The sequence below is a fragment of the Eleutherodactylus coqui genome, chromosome 5, assembly GCF_035609145.1.
Source record: "Eleutherodactylus coqui strain aEleCoq1 chromosome 5, aEleCoq1.hap1, whole genome shotgun sequence".
NCBI lineage: Eukaryota > Metazoa > Chordata > Amphibia > Anura > Eleutherodactylidae > Eleutherodactylus > Eleutherodactylus coqui.
Window position 1 is genome coordinate 233,377,005 of NC_089841.1, and position 17,496 is coordinate 233,394,500.

Consider the following 17,496-nt stretch of genomic DNA (forward strand, 5'->3'; position numbering starts at 1 on the left):
TTGTTTTGCTTTACTTTAGCAGGGTGGGGGGGGGGGGCAGTAGGTAGCCTTGCAGTGGGGGGCTGCAGGAGAGTTCTCTCTCGGCTCTCCCCAGCCCCTCTCTATTCACTATACACTCATGCCAGGATTTTATCGTGAACCATGAGTGTATAAGTGTCCCCTGGCTACAACCCCTCTGAGTATAGTATGCAGCAGGGGGCGGGGCCTGGGCGGGGAGAGACTGTAGAGCAGTTCAATAGAGGTGGGCGTGTCGTGGGCGGGGCTAGGACGTGAGCTGAGGGAGGCCATGAAATCCTGCCTTTTCATGTCTCTTACTACCATCGGGAGCGCGCGCACAGAAGAGGGAGAGCGCAGAGCATTGTGGGAAGGCAGCACAGAGGCGCCATCTTTGAAAGCTGCAGTGAAGATCAGAATCTAAGGTAAGAAACTGACATTGCAGCTGATCTGCCTGCCGGTTTGAGCCCCTGTATGCTGTGTGTTACTATCCTTACTGAAAGGGAAGCAGCAGCATTATAAAAATTTTTACCCTGTGTGGCCGGACAACCCCTTTAATGTTTGGACCTAAAACTTGAAGCGGTCATATCTCAGCATTAGAGATGAGCGAGCGTACTCGCTAAGGCAAACTCCTCGAGCGAGTAGTGCCTTATGCGAGTACCTGCCCGCTCGTCTCTAAAGATACGGATGCCGGCGGGGAGGAACGGGGGAGAGCGGGGAGGAATGGGGGGGGGGGGGGGGGGGAGATCTCTCTCTTACTCTCTCCCCCCCGCTCCTCCTGCTCACTCCTGCAACTCACCACTCTTCCCCGCCGGCATCCGAATCTGTAGAGACGAGCGGGCAGGTACTCGAATAAGGCACTACTTGCTCGAGTAGTTTGCCTTAGTGAGTATACTCCCTCATCTCTACTCAGCATATAACATATCATACATGAAACAACTGTTCTTACTATAGGTCTCATTTAGGGGGCATTATCATTGCCAAAAAAACTAAAGGAAGCAAGATGCTGTAAATGATCTTAGCAGGCTGGGCTGTCAGCAGTATTTACCACCGTATTTGCTGTCTTTGATTTTCTTTTCTACTTGGCAAACAGCGTCCCATATATTTGCCCAATAGCAAATATTACCAATGAATTTAATTAGGGAGGCAAATACAGATCCAATACTGATGATATACAATGGCATCCATGTTTTAATCACTTACCATAGACAATAATGTGAGTATTTGTCATGCAATACAGATAAAGGTAGCACATGCTGCATTATTACAACACAACCAAGAAAAATCCACCCATGTAAATTGATACATAGATTTATGCTAGCTCCGTATCATGGTCTGCAACATACTGGCCAAATACGGATTAAAAAGAAGCTCAAATGAAAGGGGCCTAACTCTCAGCTTTTCCTGAGCTGGGGGTGGAACTAGCTGCTCTGATGTATTCTATACACTGCACACAGAGAAGAGGAGATGCTGCTCCTCTATCCCTACTTTTCACATACAGCAGGAGCATGGAATACATTATATATCAGTATTGAACAGTGTAGATGTAATTGTGGTCGCTGTAAGACAGTAAAACACTAAACCTTACCTGCAACATCAGATCAGTGAGCTGAGAATCCCTCCCTCATGTACAAAGACTCATTTTAACAGTACTTCAAATTAGTGAACAGATTTTTTGTTTTTTTTTGGGTGGGTGAGAAAAGTGGAGAAAGAGGCATTTAATGCTGATACAATATATTTTAGAGTTTCATATCTACTACTCATTTATGCCACAATTGTTTTGAAAGCTGGGTGACCAGAGCTCAATCCCAAGATGTATTTGAAAGTCATTCCCATGCTGTGCAATCAAAGAGTTCAATTACTTAAGTTTCAACAAGCCATATCTGCTCATCCATCATCCCCTTATATCTCAAATCCCTAAAAGTGTTTCGTAACAGGTTAGATATAGTATGTATATGGTGTACCTGACTTTCTCCTCACACAGGCGAGATATAAACATCCCAAGTGCCAGTCCCATATGAACTTGAAGAGCTTGGGAATCGTCAGCTTCTGGCCGCCCAGGTAACCTCTCCATCAGAAGGTTGAGAATTTCCTCTACTTTTTCTTTAAATGACACAACAAGAACTGGAACCAACAGAGACAGCGCTGTGGCAGCACAAGACCGAGCAGTGACGCTGGCAGTGTTCTCACCGGAGTAGGATTTCTGCAACATAAAGAACTTCTAGATTACTGTATTAATCCACTGTATAATGTATATTATTGACCCCCTCGCCCAAGAAAAACAAAAGAAACGTCCTACAATCACATTTAAATAAACTGTGGTCAGAAACGCATCTATGTTTTTGGAACTTCTGTCATACACAGCATGGGCACACAAACTGCATCCTCCTCCTCCTCTTCCTCCTCGCATTGCATTGACTTTTTCAGAGGGCAGATTTTCATGAGGAACGATGAGGTTTCTAGGTGTTTACAGGGAACACGCAGGCAAGGAAAGGATACTGGAACATGTTACTTCACAAAGCTCTATGTAATTACATGTACTACTGTTTTATAAAAAAAAGGTCATCCACCACATGCTCTGCTCTACTATAAGGGTTCCTTCAGGTGACCGTATGCATAATTGCACATGCTTCAGCCTCACGCATTTACGCCGTGAACGAGTTTGATTTGTGTGCGTATTGGCGCATAGTACTGCACTTATTGCATAGGCAGGGACTGTTCATATATGCACGCAAAACACCCCCACCCTGATTTAAAAGGCAATTTATCCTAATGAGGTCCAGATGTGTTCTGTTTTTCATGGAATTGCGTACGCATTTGCGCACCTCCAATGGTGGCCTTTGCGGCACAATATGCAGAAAAATAGAGTAGGCCCCTATGTGTTTGTGACCGCGCACAAAAAAACGTTAATGAGAAAGAACCCATTGACATTAATGGGCTCTATTCTCTGTACACTGCATGCATGTATTTTACGTGTGCACAAACATTCGCGGATAGAGTTGTCTGAAGCCGCCCTCATCCTAAGGGTGCATTCACACGACCGTATATCGGCTGGGTTTTCACGCCCAGACGATATACGGCGTCTCTCTCTGCAGGGGGAGGAGGCTGGAAGAGCCGTGAGCAGTGCTCTGAGCTCCCGCCCCCTCTGCCTCCTCTCCACCCCTCCCCGCCCCTCTGCACTGTTTGCAATGAGAGGAGGCGGAACGGGGGCGGGACTAAGTGTCAGGAATTAGCTCTGCCCCCGTCCCGCCTCTCCTCATCGAAAATAGTGCAGGGGGGTAGAGAGGAGGCAGAGAGGGGGCGGGAGCTCAGAGCACTGCTCCCGGCTCTTCCAGCCTCCTCCCCCTGCAGAGAGAGACGCCGTATATCGGCCGGCGTGAAAATGCACCCTAATAATGAGCCCGAAAGCCCGAGTTGTTATAAATTGCTCCCAGATAGGAACTACTACAAAGCATGGAATTATGAGAGGATGCAACAAAAATCAAATGGTACATAGAATAAACTGTTAATCATTACTGCATATGTCGCTGCAGCAGTAAAGGAGTGTCTGCTGAAATAGCTTATGAATGGACCATACGTAAATGGTTTATAAACAGACATTTCTATCATCCTAATAAAATTGTTGTAAATGCATTAAATTGCTCTTAATGACCCCAGAAAACACAGACCGGCTTTTAATATAAGTTTGTAGTTGAAATGATGAATTATACTAAGACATGATCATTTGGCTCCTCCAGTCTTCTGAATGCTGGATACAGATAAAGCTATACAGAATACATTATTACAGACCGGTTGTAACATATGAAGAAGAAATGATGGAGTCATTCATTCACAATCAGTAAGAAATCAACTAGAAAAGTTAGAGACACTAAGTAGCCGGTCGGCCTCAGTAGATGCAGAACAAGCAGAAAGAATCTGTTGTGGAGAAGCGGACAGGAAAATGCCGAATCTTCATGAATAAATGATATTAACAACAATATAATAGAAAATCAATGGGCACAACTGAGGCTCTAAACAAAATGCATTAGTTATGCCAACTCAATAGATCTGGAGCAGGTAGGCAGTCCACGGCAGGGAAGAGAGCACGGGTGTGTATGCAGACATGAGCGAGCATGCTCCACAGAGCCCACAGTGTGTAATAAGATACATATTGTTTCCTCAATAATTGGTATATTGTATTAACGTAGCCAAAACTTGTATTATAGCGAATCAATATCCTAAAAGTAAATCTATCATTTGAAAAGACATGTAATAAATCTAAAATACCATATATACTCGAGTATAAGCCTAGTTTTGCAGCACATTTTTTAATGCTGAAAAAGCCCCCCCCCCCCCCCCCCCAGCTTATACTCGAGTGAGGTAAAAAAAAAAAACAAAAAAAAAAACCCCCGCAATACTCACCTCCCAGCCGGCGTCTGTGCTCCCGCGCGATGGTCTCCCCGGCGGTGCGGCAAGCGGCTTAAGAATTCTCCCCGCTGTCATCTCCATTCTCAGCTTTGAATTCGTCCGCTGTCAGCACTGTGTAGGTAAGCGCTGTGATTGGATCGAGGGCCAGCCAATCACTACTGGCGCTCTATCATTCACAGTCATTCAGTGGATGACATCACTGAATGGCTGTGATTGGTTTATGAAGCGCCAGCTGCGATTGGCTGGCGCTCGATCCAATCACAGAGCTTACTTACACATCGCTGACAGCGGAGGAATTCAACGCCAAGCAGGGAGATGACAGCGGGGAGAATTCTCAAGCAGCTTGCCGAACCGCCGGGGAGACCATCACACCGGGGACACAGACGCCTGCTGGGAGGTGAGTATTTCATTTTTTCTTTACCTAGTATATACTTGAGTATAGCTAGGCTTATACTCGAGTCAATAAGTTTTACCAGTTTTTTGTGGTAAAACTTATTGACTCGGCTTATACTCGGGTCGGGTAATACTCGAGTATATACGGTACTTACTGTATAAATAAGGGTGCAACAAAAATGATTAACCCTTTAAGGACCAGGGTGATTCAGTCCTAAAAGGACCAGACACTTTTTAAGGGTTTTACCCATGTGGTGGTTTTAATGCACTATTTTTTTTCTTCACCTACCAAAATTACTTTCACTGCATTCTTTCTCCAGTGACATATAGGGCTATTTTTTCAGTCTTTTTTGACTAACTGTTCTTTGCCATTTTTTAGTTTTATTACAGGTAAAAGGCTATATAAATTAGATTTTTTTTTTCATTTATAGTTGTTTACTTTTAAAATTAGGACATTTACTTTTTTTAAATTTACAGTATGGAAATAGGTTCCTCAGGTTGTTTCGGACACTGGGTGTGAGTGAGAGCTGCTTCTGATTGGTGAGGCTGTGACCAATCAGAGTCAGCTCATTCAGCAGGCGGGGATTTTAAATCCCCGGCTGCTGAATACTACACAGAGCAGTTCAGGAGAACTGCCGGCCGGCCACGGCTGAACTCCGGCTGCAGCGGAAAGGTGAGTATTAGAGATGAGCGAACGCGTTCGTCCGAGCTTGATATTCGTGCGAATATTAGGGTGTTCGGGATGTTCGTTATTCGTAACGAACACCATGCGGTGTTCTGGTTACTTTCACTTCCTTCCCTGAGACGTTAGCGCGCTTTTCTGGCCAATTGAAAGACAGGGAAGGCATTACAACTTCCCCCTGTGACGTTCAAGCCCTATACCACCCCCCTGCTGTGAGTGGCTGGGGCGATCAGGTGTCACCCGAACATAAAAGTCGGCCCCTCCCGCGGTTCGCCTCAGATGCCGTGTGAGTTAGATGAGGGACAGTGCTGTTTGTACCGGAGCTGCTGTAGGGAAAGAATTGGTAGTTAGTGTAGGCTTCAAGACCCCCCAAAGGTCCTTATTAGGGCCACTGATAGCTGTGTGTTGGCTGCTGTTAGCAGTGGCATTTTTTTTTTCCTCAAAATCGGCTCTGCAGAGCGTTGCACCTGGCATTAGGGACAGAAGTGCTGCATAGGCAGGGAGAGTGTTAGGAGTGAGTGTAGCCTTCAAGAACCTCAACGGTCCTTTCTAGGGCCATATTTATCCGTGTGCAGTACTGTCCAGGCTGCTGTTAGCTGTGCTGCATTTTTTTTGGGCTTCTCAAAATCGCCTCTGCAGAGCATTCCACCCTCCATTGATACTGCAGGGAAAGAATTGTATAGGCAGGGCCACAACACAGTTATTATTCATTGAATATACGCAGTGCGGCCTTTTGCTTGTAAAACAAGTGAAAATAATTCTATTTGTCCAGCCTCTGTCCGTCCTAACGCCGGTGGACACGTGTGAGCTGCGTGAACAACATTGCTAAATCAGACGCACCCAGCTACGCTTTACTGCTGGCTTCGCCATTTGCTTTCCTTAATTGGGAAAAAAAATACCTGCTCTGCCACAGTTAATAACTCTGCTACCCTCACGTTCTGTGACACATTAGCAGGAAAACAGCACAGTTATTAAACTTCTCATGTTCATAGAATATACGCAGTGCTGCCTTTTGGTGGAAAAAAACTGAAAACAAATCTATTTGTCCAGCCTCTGTCCGTCCTAAGGGCTGTGGACACGTGTGAGCTGCGTGAACAACATTGCTAAATCAGACGCACCCAGCTACGCTTTACTGCTGGCTTCGCCATTTGCTTTCCTTAATTGGGAAAAAAAATACCTGCTCTGCCACAGTTAATAACTCTGCTACCCTCACGTTCTGTGACACATTAGCAGGAAAACAGCACAGTTATTAAACTTCTCATGTTCATAGAATATACGCAGTGCTGCCTTTTGGTGGAAAAAAACTGAAAACAAATCTATTTGTCCAGCCTCTGTCCGTCCTAAGGGCTGTGGACACGTGTGAGCTGCGTGAACAACATTGCTAAATCAGACGCACCCAGCTACGCTTTACTGCTGGCTTCGCCATTTGCTTTCCTTAATTGGGAAAAAAAATACCTGCTCTGCCACAGTTAATAACTCTGCTACCCTCACGTTCTGTGACACATTAGCAGGAAAACAGCACAGTTATTAAACTTAGATTATTCATTCACTAGAGGCAGTGGGGCCTTTCGTTTTCCAAAAAGTGCAAAAATTATATTTGGCCTGCAGTCTTGCGCCAATTTATTTCCTGCCTGTGAAATCAAATCACTGGTAATACAGCATGCTGAGGGGTAGGGGTAGGCCTAGAGGACGTGGACGCGGCCGAGGACGCGGAGGGCCAAGTCAGGGTGTGGGCACAGGCCGAGCTCCTGATCCCGGTGTGTCGCAGCCGACTGCTGCGCGATTAGGAGAGAGGCACGTTTCTGGCGTCCCCACATTCATCGCCCAATTAATGGGTCCACGCGGGAGACGGTTATTAGAAAATGAGCAGTGTGAGCAGGTCCTGTCCTGGATGGCAGAAAGTGCTTCGAGCAACCTATCGTCAACACGCAGTTCTGCGCCGTCCACTGCTGCAAATCCGAATCCTCTGTCTGCTGCTCCTCCTTCCTCCCAGCCTCCTCACTCCACTACAATGATACCTGCTCAGGAGCGGGAACACTCCCAGGAACTGTTCTCGGGCCCCTGCTCAGATTGGGCAGCAGCGGTTCCTCTCCCACCAGAGGAGTTTATAGTCACTGATGCCCAACCATTCGAAAGTTCACGGGGTCCGGGGGATGAGGCTGGGGACTTCCGCCAACTGTCTCAAGAACTTTCTGTGGGTGAGGAGGACGATGACGATCAGACACAGTTGTCTTGCAGTGAGGTAGTAGTAAGGGCAGTAAGTCCGAGGGAGCAGCGCACAGAGGATTCGGAGGAAGAGCAGCAGGACGATGAGGTGACTGACCCCACCTGGTGTGCAACGCTTACTCAGGAGGACAGGTCTTCAGAGGGGGAGTCAAGGGCATCAGCAGGGCAGGTTGCAAGAGGCAGTGCGGTGGCCAGGGCCAGGGGTAGAGGCAGGGCCAGACCGAATAATCCACCAAGTGTTTCCCAAAGCGCCCCCTCGCGCCATGCCACCCTGCAGAGGCCGAGGTGCTCTAAGGTCTGGCAGTTTTTCACAGAGACGCCTGACGACCGACGAACAGTGGTGTGCAACCTTTGTTGCGCAAAGCTCAGCCGGGGAGCCAACACCAACAGCCTCACCACCACCACCATGCGCAGACATATGATGGCCAAGCACCCCACAAGGTGGGACGAAGGCCGTTCAGCGCCTCCGGTTTGCACCCCTGCCTCTCCCCCTGTGCCCCAACCTGCCACTGAGATGCAACCCCCCTCTCAGGACACAGGCACTACCGCCTCATGGCCTGCACCCACACCCTCATCTCCGCTGTCCTCGGCCCCATCCAGCAGTGTAGTTCAGCGCACCGTCCAGCCGTCGCTTGCGCAAGTGTTCGAGCGCAAGCGCAAGTACGCCGCCACGCACCCGCACGCTCAAACGTTAACCGTCCGCATCGCAAAATTCATCAGCCTTGAGATGCTGCCGTATAGGGTTGTGGAAACGGAGTCCTTCAAAAGTATCATGGAGGCGGCGGCCCCGCGCTACTCAGTTCCCAGTCGCCACTACTTTTCCCGATGTGCCGTCCCAGCCCTGCACGACCACGTCTCCCGCAACATTGTACGCGCCCTCACCAACGCGGTTACTGCCACGGTCCACTTAACTACGGACACGTGGACAAGCACAGGCGGGCAGGGCCACTACATCTCCCTGACGGCACATTGGGTGAATTTAGTGGAGGCTGGGACAGAGTCAGAGCCTGGGACCGCTCACGTCCTACCCACCCCCAGAATTGCGGGCCACAGCTCGGTGCTGGTATCTGCGGAGGTGTATGCTTCCTCCACTAAAGCACCCTCCTCCTCCTCCTCCTCCTCTGTCTCGCAATCAAGATGTGTTAGCAGCAGCATGTCGCCAGCAGTCGGTGTCGCGCGGTGTGGCAGCACAGCGGTGGGCAAGCGTCAGCAGGCCGTGCTGAAACTACTCAGCTTAGGCGATAAGAGGCACACGGCCCACGAACTGCTGCAGGGTCTGACACAGCAGACCGACCGCTGGCTTGCGCCGCTGAGCCTCCAACCGGGCATGGTCGTGTGTGACAACGGCCGTAACCTGGTGGCGGCTCTGCAGCTCGGCAGCCTCACGCACGTGCCATGCCTGGCCCACGTCTTTAATTTGGTGGTTCAGTGCTTTCTGAAAAGCTACCCACGCTTGTCAGACCTGCTCGTAAAGGCGCGCCGGCTCTGCGCACATTTCCGCAAGTCCCACACGGACGCTGCCACCCTGCGCACCCTGCAACATCACTTTAAGCTGCCAGTGCACCGACTGCTGTGCGACGTGCCCACACGGTGGAACTCTACGCTCCACATGTTGGCCAGGCTCTATGAACAACGGAGAGCTATAGTCGAATACCAACTCCAACATGGGCGGCGCAGTGGGAGTCAGCCTCCTCAATTCCTTTCAGAAGAGTGGGCCTGGTTGGCAGACATCTGCCATGTCCTTGGTAATTTTGAGGAGTCTACCCAGGTGGTGAGCGGCGATGCTACAATCATTAGCGTCACCATTCCTCTGCTATGCATCTTGAGAAATTCCCTGCAAACCATAAAGGCAGCTGCTTTGCGCTCGGAAACGGGGGCGGGGGAAGACAGTATGCCGCTGGATAGTCAGGGCACCCTCCTGTCTATTTCTCAGCGCGTACAGGAGGAGGAGGAGGAGGAGGAGCATGAGGAGGATGAGGAGGAGGGGGAAGAGACAGCTTGGCCCGCTGCTGACGGTACACCGGCTGATTGCCTGTCATCCTTTCAGCGTGTATGGCCTGAGGAGGAGGAGGAGGAGGAGGAGGAGGAGGATCCTGAAAGTGATCTTCCTAGTGAGGACAGCCATGTGTTGCGTACTGGTACCCTGGCACACATGGCTGACTTCATGTTAGGATGCCTTTCTCGTGACCCTCGCGTTGCACGCATTCTGGCCACGACGGATTACTGGGTGTACACACTGCTCGATCCACGGTATAAGGAGAACCTGCCCACTCTGATTCCCGAAGAGGAAAGGGGTTCGAGAGTGTTGCTATACCACAGGACCCTTGCGGACAAGCTGATGGTAAAATTCCCAGCCGACAGCGCTAGTGGCAGAAGGCGCAGTACCGAGGGCAAGGTAGCAGGGGATGTGCGTAGATCAAGCAGCATGTACATCCCAGGCAGTGCAACAGTCTTTAAGGGCCTGGCCAGCTTTATGGCTCCCCACCAAGACTGTGTCACCGCTCCCCAGTCACGGCTGAGTCGGCGGGAGCACTGTAAAAGGATGGTGAGGGAGTACGTAGCGGATCGCACGACCATCCTTGGTGACGCCTCTGCCCCCTACAACTACTGGGTGTCGAAGCTGGACACGTGGCCTGAACTAGCGCTGTATGCCCTTGAGGTGCTTGCTTGTCCTGCGGCTAGCGTCTTGTCGGAAAGGGTGTTTAGTGCGGCTGGGGGAATCATCACAGATAAGCGTAGCCGCTTGTCAACCGACAGTGCCGACAGGCTAACACTCATCAAGATGAACAAAGGCTGGATTTCCCCAGACTTCTGTTCTCCACCAGCGGACAGCAGCGATACGTAAGCAATACGTAGGCTGCACCCGCGGATGGAAGCTACGTTCTCTCTCACCATCCAAAACGGGGACATTTCTGCTTCATCAATCTGTGTCTAATATTCCTCCTCCTCCTCCTCCTGCTCCTCCTCCTGAAACCTCACGTAATCACGCTGAACGGGCAATTTTTCTTAGGGCCACAAGGCTCACTCAAATAATTTTTCAGAACAATTTTTATAAGTTTCAATGCGCTTAAAAGCATTGGAACTTTAACTTGAACCAATTTTTCGTTACACTGGGCTGCCTCCAGGCCTAGTTACCACTTAAGCCACATTAACCAAAGCGATTCACCTGCCATCTTGGTTGGGCATGGCCAATTTTTACTGAGGTACATTAGTACTGTTGGTACACCAATTTTTTGGGGCCCTCACCTACAGTGTAATCATAGTAATTTCTATGTTCTTCGCCTGCACTCATGGTACAGAAAGGTGTGTGGGGTTGGCCTACACTTTAGCTACATAAATGTAACTTGTGCCTTGGCTATACTAAGGCTACTGAAATGGAACTAAGACTGCGCTCCCGCTATACTGCTGCTTCGGAATTGTTACTGGGGCCTGTCTTGAGTGCTACTATTGCTTACATGGAACGAAGACTGCGCTCCCGCTATACTGCTGCTTCAGAATTGTTACTGGGGCCTGTCTTGAGTGCTACTATTGCTGACATGGAACGGACACGTGGAGAGGACACGTAGTGCCTCAAAAACATCCCCCTCCTCCTCCAACAGGGAAAACATTCTTGGCAAATGCCTTTGCATTGGTTCGTCTGGTGGCAGTCCAAGAATTTCACCTTTACCGACACTACAAGAGAGCCCCCCCACCATCCCCCCGCCACGGCCTACTTAATCCTGGCCACATTCCGAAAACCAACAAAATACAACCGTGCTACTAGGTCCGCAGTCACCACCACATTACCACCAACGCGGTTACTGTTAAGGTGCATATAACCACGGACACGTGGAGAGGACACGTAGTGCCTCAAAAACATCCCCCTCCTCCTCCAACAGGGAAAACATTGTTGGCAAATGCCTTTGCATTGGTTCGTCTGGTGGCAGTCCAAGAATTTCACCTTTACCGACACTACAAGAGAGCCCCCCCACCATCCCCCCGCCACGGCCTACTTAATCCTGGCCACATTCCGAAAACCAACAAAATACAACCGTGCTACTAGGTCCGCAGTCACCACCACATTACCACCAACGCGGTTACTGTTAAGGTGCATATTACCAGTCTGACTGGGGCATGCAGACACCTTGACAGAATGAATAGTGTGTGGCACATAGGTTCCCCATTGCTATGCCCACGTGTGCAGCTCCTGATGGCGGTGGCACAGGATTCTATTTCTCATTGCTTCTGTACAGCATTGTGGGCTATCGCTCCGCCACTTTTAAAGAGGGTCGCTGCCTAGCCGTGCCAACCTCTGCAGTGTGTGCCTGCGGTCCCTCGTCATGGCAGACGCAATTCTAAATAGACATGAGCGTGGTGTGGCATGAGGGCAGCTGAAGGCTGCCCAGGGACACTTTGGTGTGCGCTGTGGGGGGGAGGGGGGGCGGTTGGTCAGCATGTAACCCAGGAGAAGTGTCAGTGGAGTGTCATGCAGGCAGTGATTGTGCTTTGTTGGAGGTAGTGTGGTGCTTAGCAAAGGTATGCCATGCTAATGAGGGCTTTTCAGAAGTAAAAGTTGTTGGGAGGGGGGGGGGCCCACTCTTGCCGGTATTGTGGCTTAATAGTGGGACCTGTGAACTTGAGATGCAGCCCAACATGTAGCCCCTCGCCTGCCCTATCCGTCACTGTGTCATTCCCATCACTTTCCTGAATTGCCCAGATTTTCACACATGAAAACCTTAGCGAGCATCGGCGAAATACAAAAATGTTCTGGTCGCCCATTGACTTCAATGGGGTTCGTTGTTCGAAACGAACCCTCGAGCATCACGGGAAGTTCGTTACGAATAACGAACACCCGAACATTTTGGTGTTCGCTCATCTCTAGTGAGTATACATTTTTTTTTATTTTTACACATTTTAGGATGATTTTCAGGTAAGGGCTTATATTTTTAAGCCCTTCCCGAAAATTCATCCCGCGCTCGCCGGCAGCCCATTGCATTCAATGGAGCCGGCTGTATTGCCGGCTCCATTGAATTCAATGGGCTAACATCGTTCTTCTCTGCCACAGCTGTTACAGTGCTGTTACAGCTGTGGCAGAGGAGAACGATCTTTATGCTGACAGTGCGGGGGGGGGGGGGGGGGTGTCTCACTCTTGCCACTATTGTGGCTTAATAGTGAGACCTCGGAGCCCGAAATGCAGCCCTGCATGTTGCTCCTCTCCTGCCCTATCCATTTCTGTGTTTTTTACATGACTTTGGTGATTTGCTAAGATTTTCACAAATGAAAACGTTAGCGGAGCACCAGTCATATACAAAAATGCTCAAGTCGCCCATTGACTTCAATGGGGTTCGTTACTCGAAATGAACTCTCGAGCATCACTGAAAGTTCGACTTGAGTAACGAGCACTCGAGCATTTTGGTGCTCGCTCATCTCTATTTAACACTGATAATTGTATGTTATGAACATGGGCAGAGGAAATACATTACACACTAAATGGGAAACCACTGGTAACTCTGACAGGAAAAAGGACTTGGGGATTTTACTTAACTGTAAGCTTAAATGGAGCAACCAGTGTCAGGCAGCTGCTGCAAAGGCAAATAGGATCATGGGGTGTCTTAAATGAGGTTTAGGGGCACATGATGAGAACATTGTTCTTCCTCTTTACAAGTCACTGGTCAGACCACACATGGAATATTGTGGACAGTTTGGGGCATCGGTGCTCAAGGAGGACATATCAGAGCTTGAGTGGGTTCAAAGGCGGACAACTATAGTAATAAATGGAATGGGCGGACCACAATATCCAGAGAGGTTATCAAAATTGGGGTTATTTAGTTTAGAAAAAATGCGTCTGACAGACAACCTAATAACTATGTATAAATATATTAGAGGACAATATGGAGATCTCTCCCATCATCTATTTATACCCAGGACTGTAACAAGGGGGCGCTCTAATAACCATGTATAACTATATTAGAGGACAATATGGAGATCTCTCTTATCAGCTATTATACCCAGGACTGTCACTGTAACAAGGGGGCACTCTCTACATCTAGAGGAAAGAAGGTTTCTACACCGACATAGATGGGAGCTCTTTACTGTAAGTTCAAGGGGGCCTGGACATGTAACAATACGACATGTTATAGTCACTGATAACTTCAGACGGGTCGGTAATCCGGGGATTATTCCGATTGTCAGGTTGGAGTTGGGAAGGAATTTTTTTTCCTAAAATGAGGAAAATTGGCTTCTACCTCATTGGGCCTTTGCCTTCTTTTTTTCAGCCTCACATACTATGTTACTATGACGCTTTCATCAAAGTCCACCTTGCTCTGCAAGGCTGAGGGAGGGGGAATTATATGGGTTTCTGAAATGTATTATCTGTCTAGTGGATAGACTGGAATCCCCTTTCTAGAACACCATTTTTTATATTCTGTGGTGTAAGCAAACAAAAATAGAGAGCCACTAGCTACATTGTGAGCCAACCAAACGCTCCATAAGGGCTGAAAGAACAGGAAGGGCGTCATACCAAAACATTTTTATGATCTATTACACTAAAATTACATCTTACTGCAATTAAGCGTAGTTTAAAAAAAAAAACAACTATCACAAAATATCAACTTTAACATGAATTAAAAAGACAACCATTAATTTTGTACAATAAGCAATCTACAAAGTTATGTTATTTCTAAGTAAGCGGCGGCTGCAGTAGTCAGCTGGCGGATGTCCAGTGTCGTTATGGAAAAGAGGCTTCCAGGCAGATGGATTATTTCCATGGGGATGAAATAATCTGAAGTAGTAATCTGTTTTATGAAGAGGGAAATGAATAGTGGTTTAGAATGATAGTTATTGTGACCATTAACCTTTTCTCTTTCCTACAGGATATTTATGTGTAAATATGGGAGACAAGCCGCGTTCATTTTTTTATTCATTTTTTTTTAACTGGGTGATTTTTGAGGACACCATATAAATGTAGTAAACAGACAATGACCAGCATCCTGAATAAATATACACAAATCCGATAAAAATGGATTTTATGCAACAAGAGCTAGCAAGCAGACTAAACAGAAGGATGGGATAGGCTGTAAGGAGAATAGCGCAGTGGCGTATGTGCTAGGTTTTGAACGGCTCTTAATGGCCAGGACCGCGAGAAAGAAAAGCTTTATAATTTCATGAAAGGCCAGGAAGCAAAAAAATGTAATTTAAGCATAAAATGGCTGGTACAAAGTACATGATGTTCATAATAAGGGTTTAGTAAAGGTCTCTGGTTTATCCAGTTGAAGCATGCTATGACAGAGCTATGAAGTTTAATTCACTGGGTCTTCAACCAATGCAAGGCACTTAAAGGGGTTATCCAAGTTGTAGAAGGTCTGTACAAGCAGCTGCCCATGCTCTAGCATAGCTTCTGCTGTGTCCCATGCGGTACCTGATCCTCCATGCCTATGTTTATTTAGGAGCTGCAGTCCAGCCCAATTTACGGGATGTCACAGGCACTGGAGCCAATAACAGAGCTTAGCAATCGAGCGCTAAACTCAGTTATTGGCTTCAGCGCCTGTGACGTCATTTAAACAGGCTGAGGAAGCCTGTAAACATGGCATCAGAGCGAAGACTCGGAGCAGCGGGGAGAGGTAAGTATAGGTAGATCTGAAATAAAAAAATCCCATCCATTGTATGCGTGACCAAAATAAATCCACACAAGGTGAACACTGCAAAGAATTCCAGATCCTCCCCTCCCCCCCGCAACCGACAGCTAACCCCCGCCGGCACCCGAATCTTTTCTGATGGGGAAGCAGGTACTCGAAAAGGACAATACTCACTCGAGTATCTGCCCTTAACGAGTATGCTTGCTCATTTCTAGTCCTGGGCTTTAATCCTGTCCAATAGCAGAAGTACGGCATGGGACTAACGAAGCCTCTGCTCCTGCAATCAAGCAGGAGTAGGTCAGGTCCGCAGCTGTCGGACACAGCCGAGAACCCGGAGGAGAAGAGGTTTTTAACCGCTCTCGCCTTCTCCTTTCCAAACTACATAGCGCTCAATGAGTGCTATGTACTAAAGAGTGAAAGTGGAAACATTACTTCCACTATGTGACCACATGACCACTGGGTTGTCTAAAAGGGCCTTTACTCAAACGGCTCTTCTAAAAGGACTCACGAATACTGAGAAAGACAACAAAATCCAGAATTATTTACTGGCCTCGTAGATAAAAAGCAATAACTGGAGAATGTAAAGTTTTAAGTACTTTATGAAGTTTGTGATCTTGGATTAACTGCAAAGAAATGTGTTGAAGGCTACTGGGGCCTTAAATGAAACTCCGTGTAACATAGGAATAAATACGTCCTCTCGCTGCATGGAGTATAAACCTCTTGGTGCTTTGTGTGTTGATGTATTTGAAGCAAGGTATCCTGGGACTTGTCTTCCTAGTTATTTATGTCTTGGTATCGTTCATTAAAATGAATTAACCCCCTATAGGAAACAAGCCATCTGCTGCTACGTTCTCCCACCAGGGCCTGATGGAAAGCTGCCAGCTCATTTACTACAAACCGAACTTCATGACTTGGCAGGGCATCAAGTTAGGCGTTAAAGGTATAATGTGAATTTCTACACCATAATTGATGCCTAGCAAATTGGAGAGCAACAAAAAGCCTTCAATGCCATCATTGTATAAAAATAAAATAAATAAGTAGTAATTTTACATTCATTATTTCAGAAATGCAATCAGAACTAGATAAAAAGAAGACGCAGATGCATACATACATATATATACATATATACACACACACACACACACACACATATATATATATATATATATATACATACACACACACATGCTGTACATCCCACTCTACATACTTCTGTTTGTTCAGTATTTGTGGTATAGTAGCAGATTTTCTGGCTGACTTCTAGGAATTTCTCCTCTCCAAGTAAACTTTATATATTTCTCAGTGACTGTGGGATAATCCACAATATTAGATAATCTGATTGTCTTCCTTTAAAACTGGATTAAATCTTTATTTTTTATATTCGAGGATTTGGTTCCATTAGGTGAGAGTAATAAAGCTGAGCTAGGAGCTTATTCTTCATTTTATTTTACAACCTACAATTGGCTGGTACCAGCAATCTGTAAGAAATTGTTCTTAAAGTCTGCACTCGTGCACAGCCTATGTAATTCACCATCCTCCTCCTGCTGGTGTGTGATCTGCCCTTCCTGCTAGCTCGGATGCTTTTCCTTGCTCTAACCTCTGATCTGCCATGTACAACCTACTCTCTGCTACTATCTCTGAAGGCTGAATGACACGGGTGTAAAACCGCCCTGGGGAGCTGGCGGTAAACCAGCTATCACTGCATATGGCAGTGATAATGTACTGTGCATGATCGTGTATCTCACACATGCGGTCATACACAAGTGTGACTTGTTTCTTTTTAATCCCCCCGCTCTGTCTCATATTGCCCCAATACACAATGTATTGTGTATGGACAGCGTAGCGTACGCTACCCATAGAGAATAGGCCTGTTCGTGCGTGATACACGGTAAAATAGAGCATGCTGCGATCTTCAGGCTCAGCATGGCAGCTAGTTAGGTGAAGGACGTAAGACCCTCTCAAACCGGATGACTGTCGGCTGCCTCAGCAATGATCGTTCCTGTGCTTTTACAGAGGAGCGATTATCGCTCCGTGACTGGAGGTGAAGCGGGGCCTGTAGTTTTCCAGCCGGCCGGCCTCCATTCGCGGTAAACAGGCCATTGTTCATAGATGAACGATGGACTGCTTGTACAGACCGATGGGGCGGTGGCAGACCAATTATGTTTTTTAGATCTGCATGAA

The 17,496-nt window shown here is 47.6% G+C and overlaps 1 protein-coding gene across 1 annotated transcript in view; it reads right to left on the minus strand.

Moving 5' to 3' along the window:
• FOCAD (focadhesin) overlaps window positions 1-17,496 on the minus strand; it is a 154,675-nt gene that overhangs the window by 33,427 nt on the left and 103,752 nt on the right. Inside the window, exon 27 of the mRNA XM_066604331.1 lies at window positions 1,959-2,197. Within this exon, the coding sequence (XP_066460428.1) occupies window positions 1,959-2,197 (239 nt within the window). The remainder of the gene's footprint in view (window positions 1-1,958; window positions 2,198-17,496) is intronic.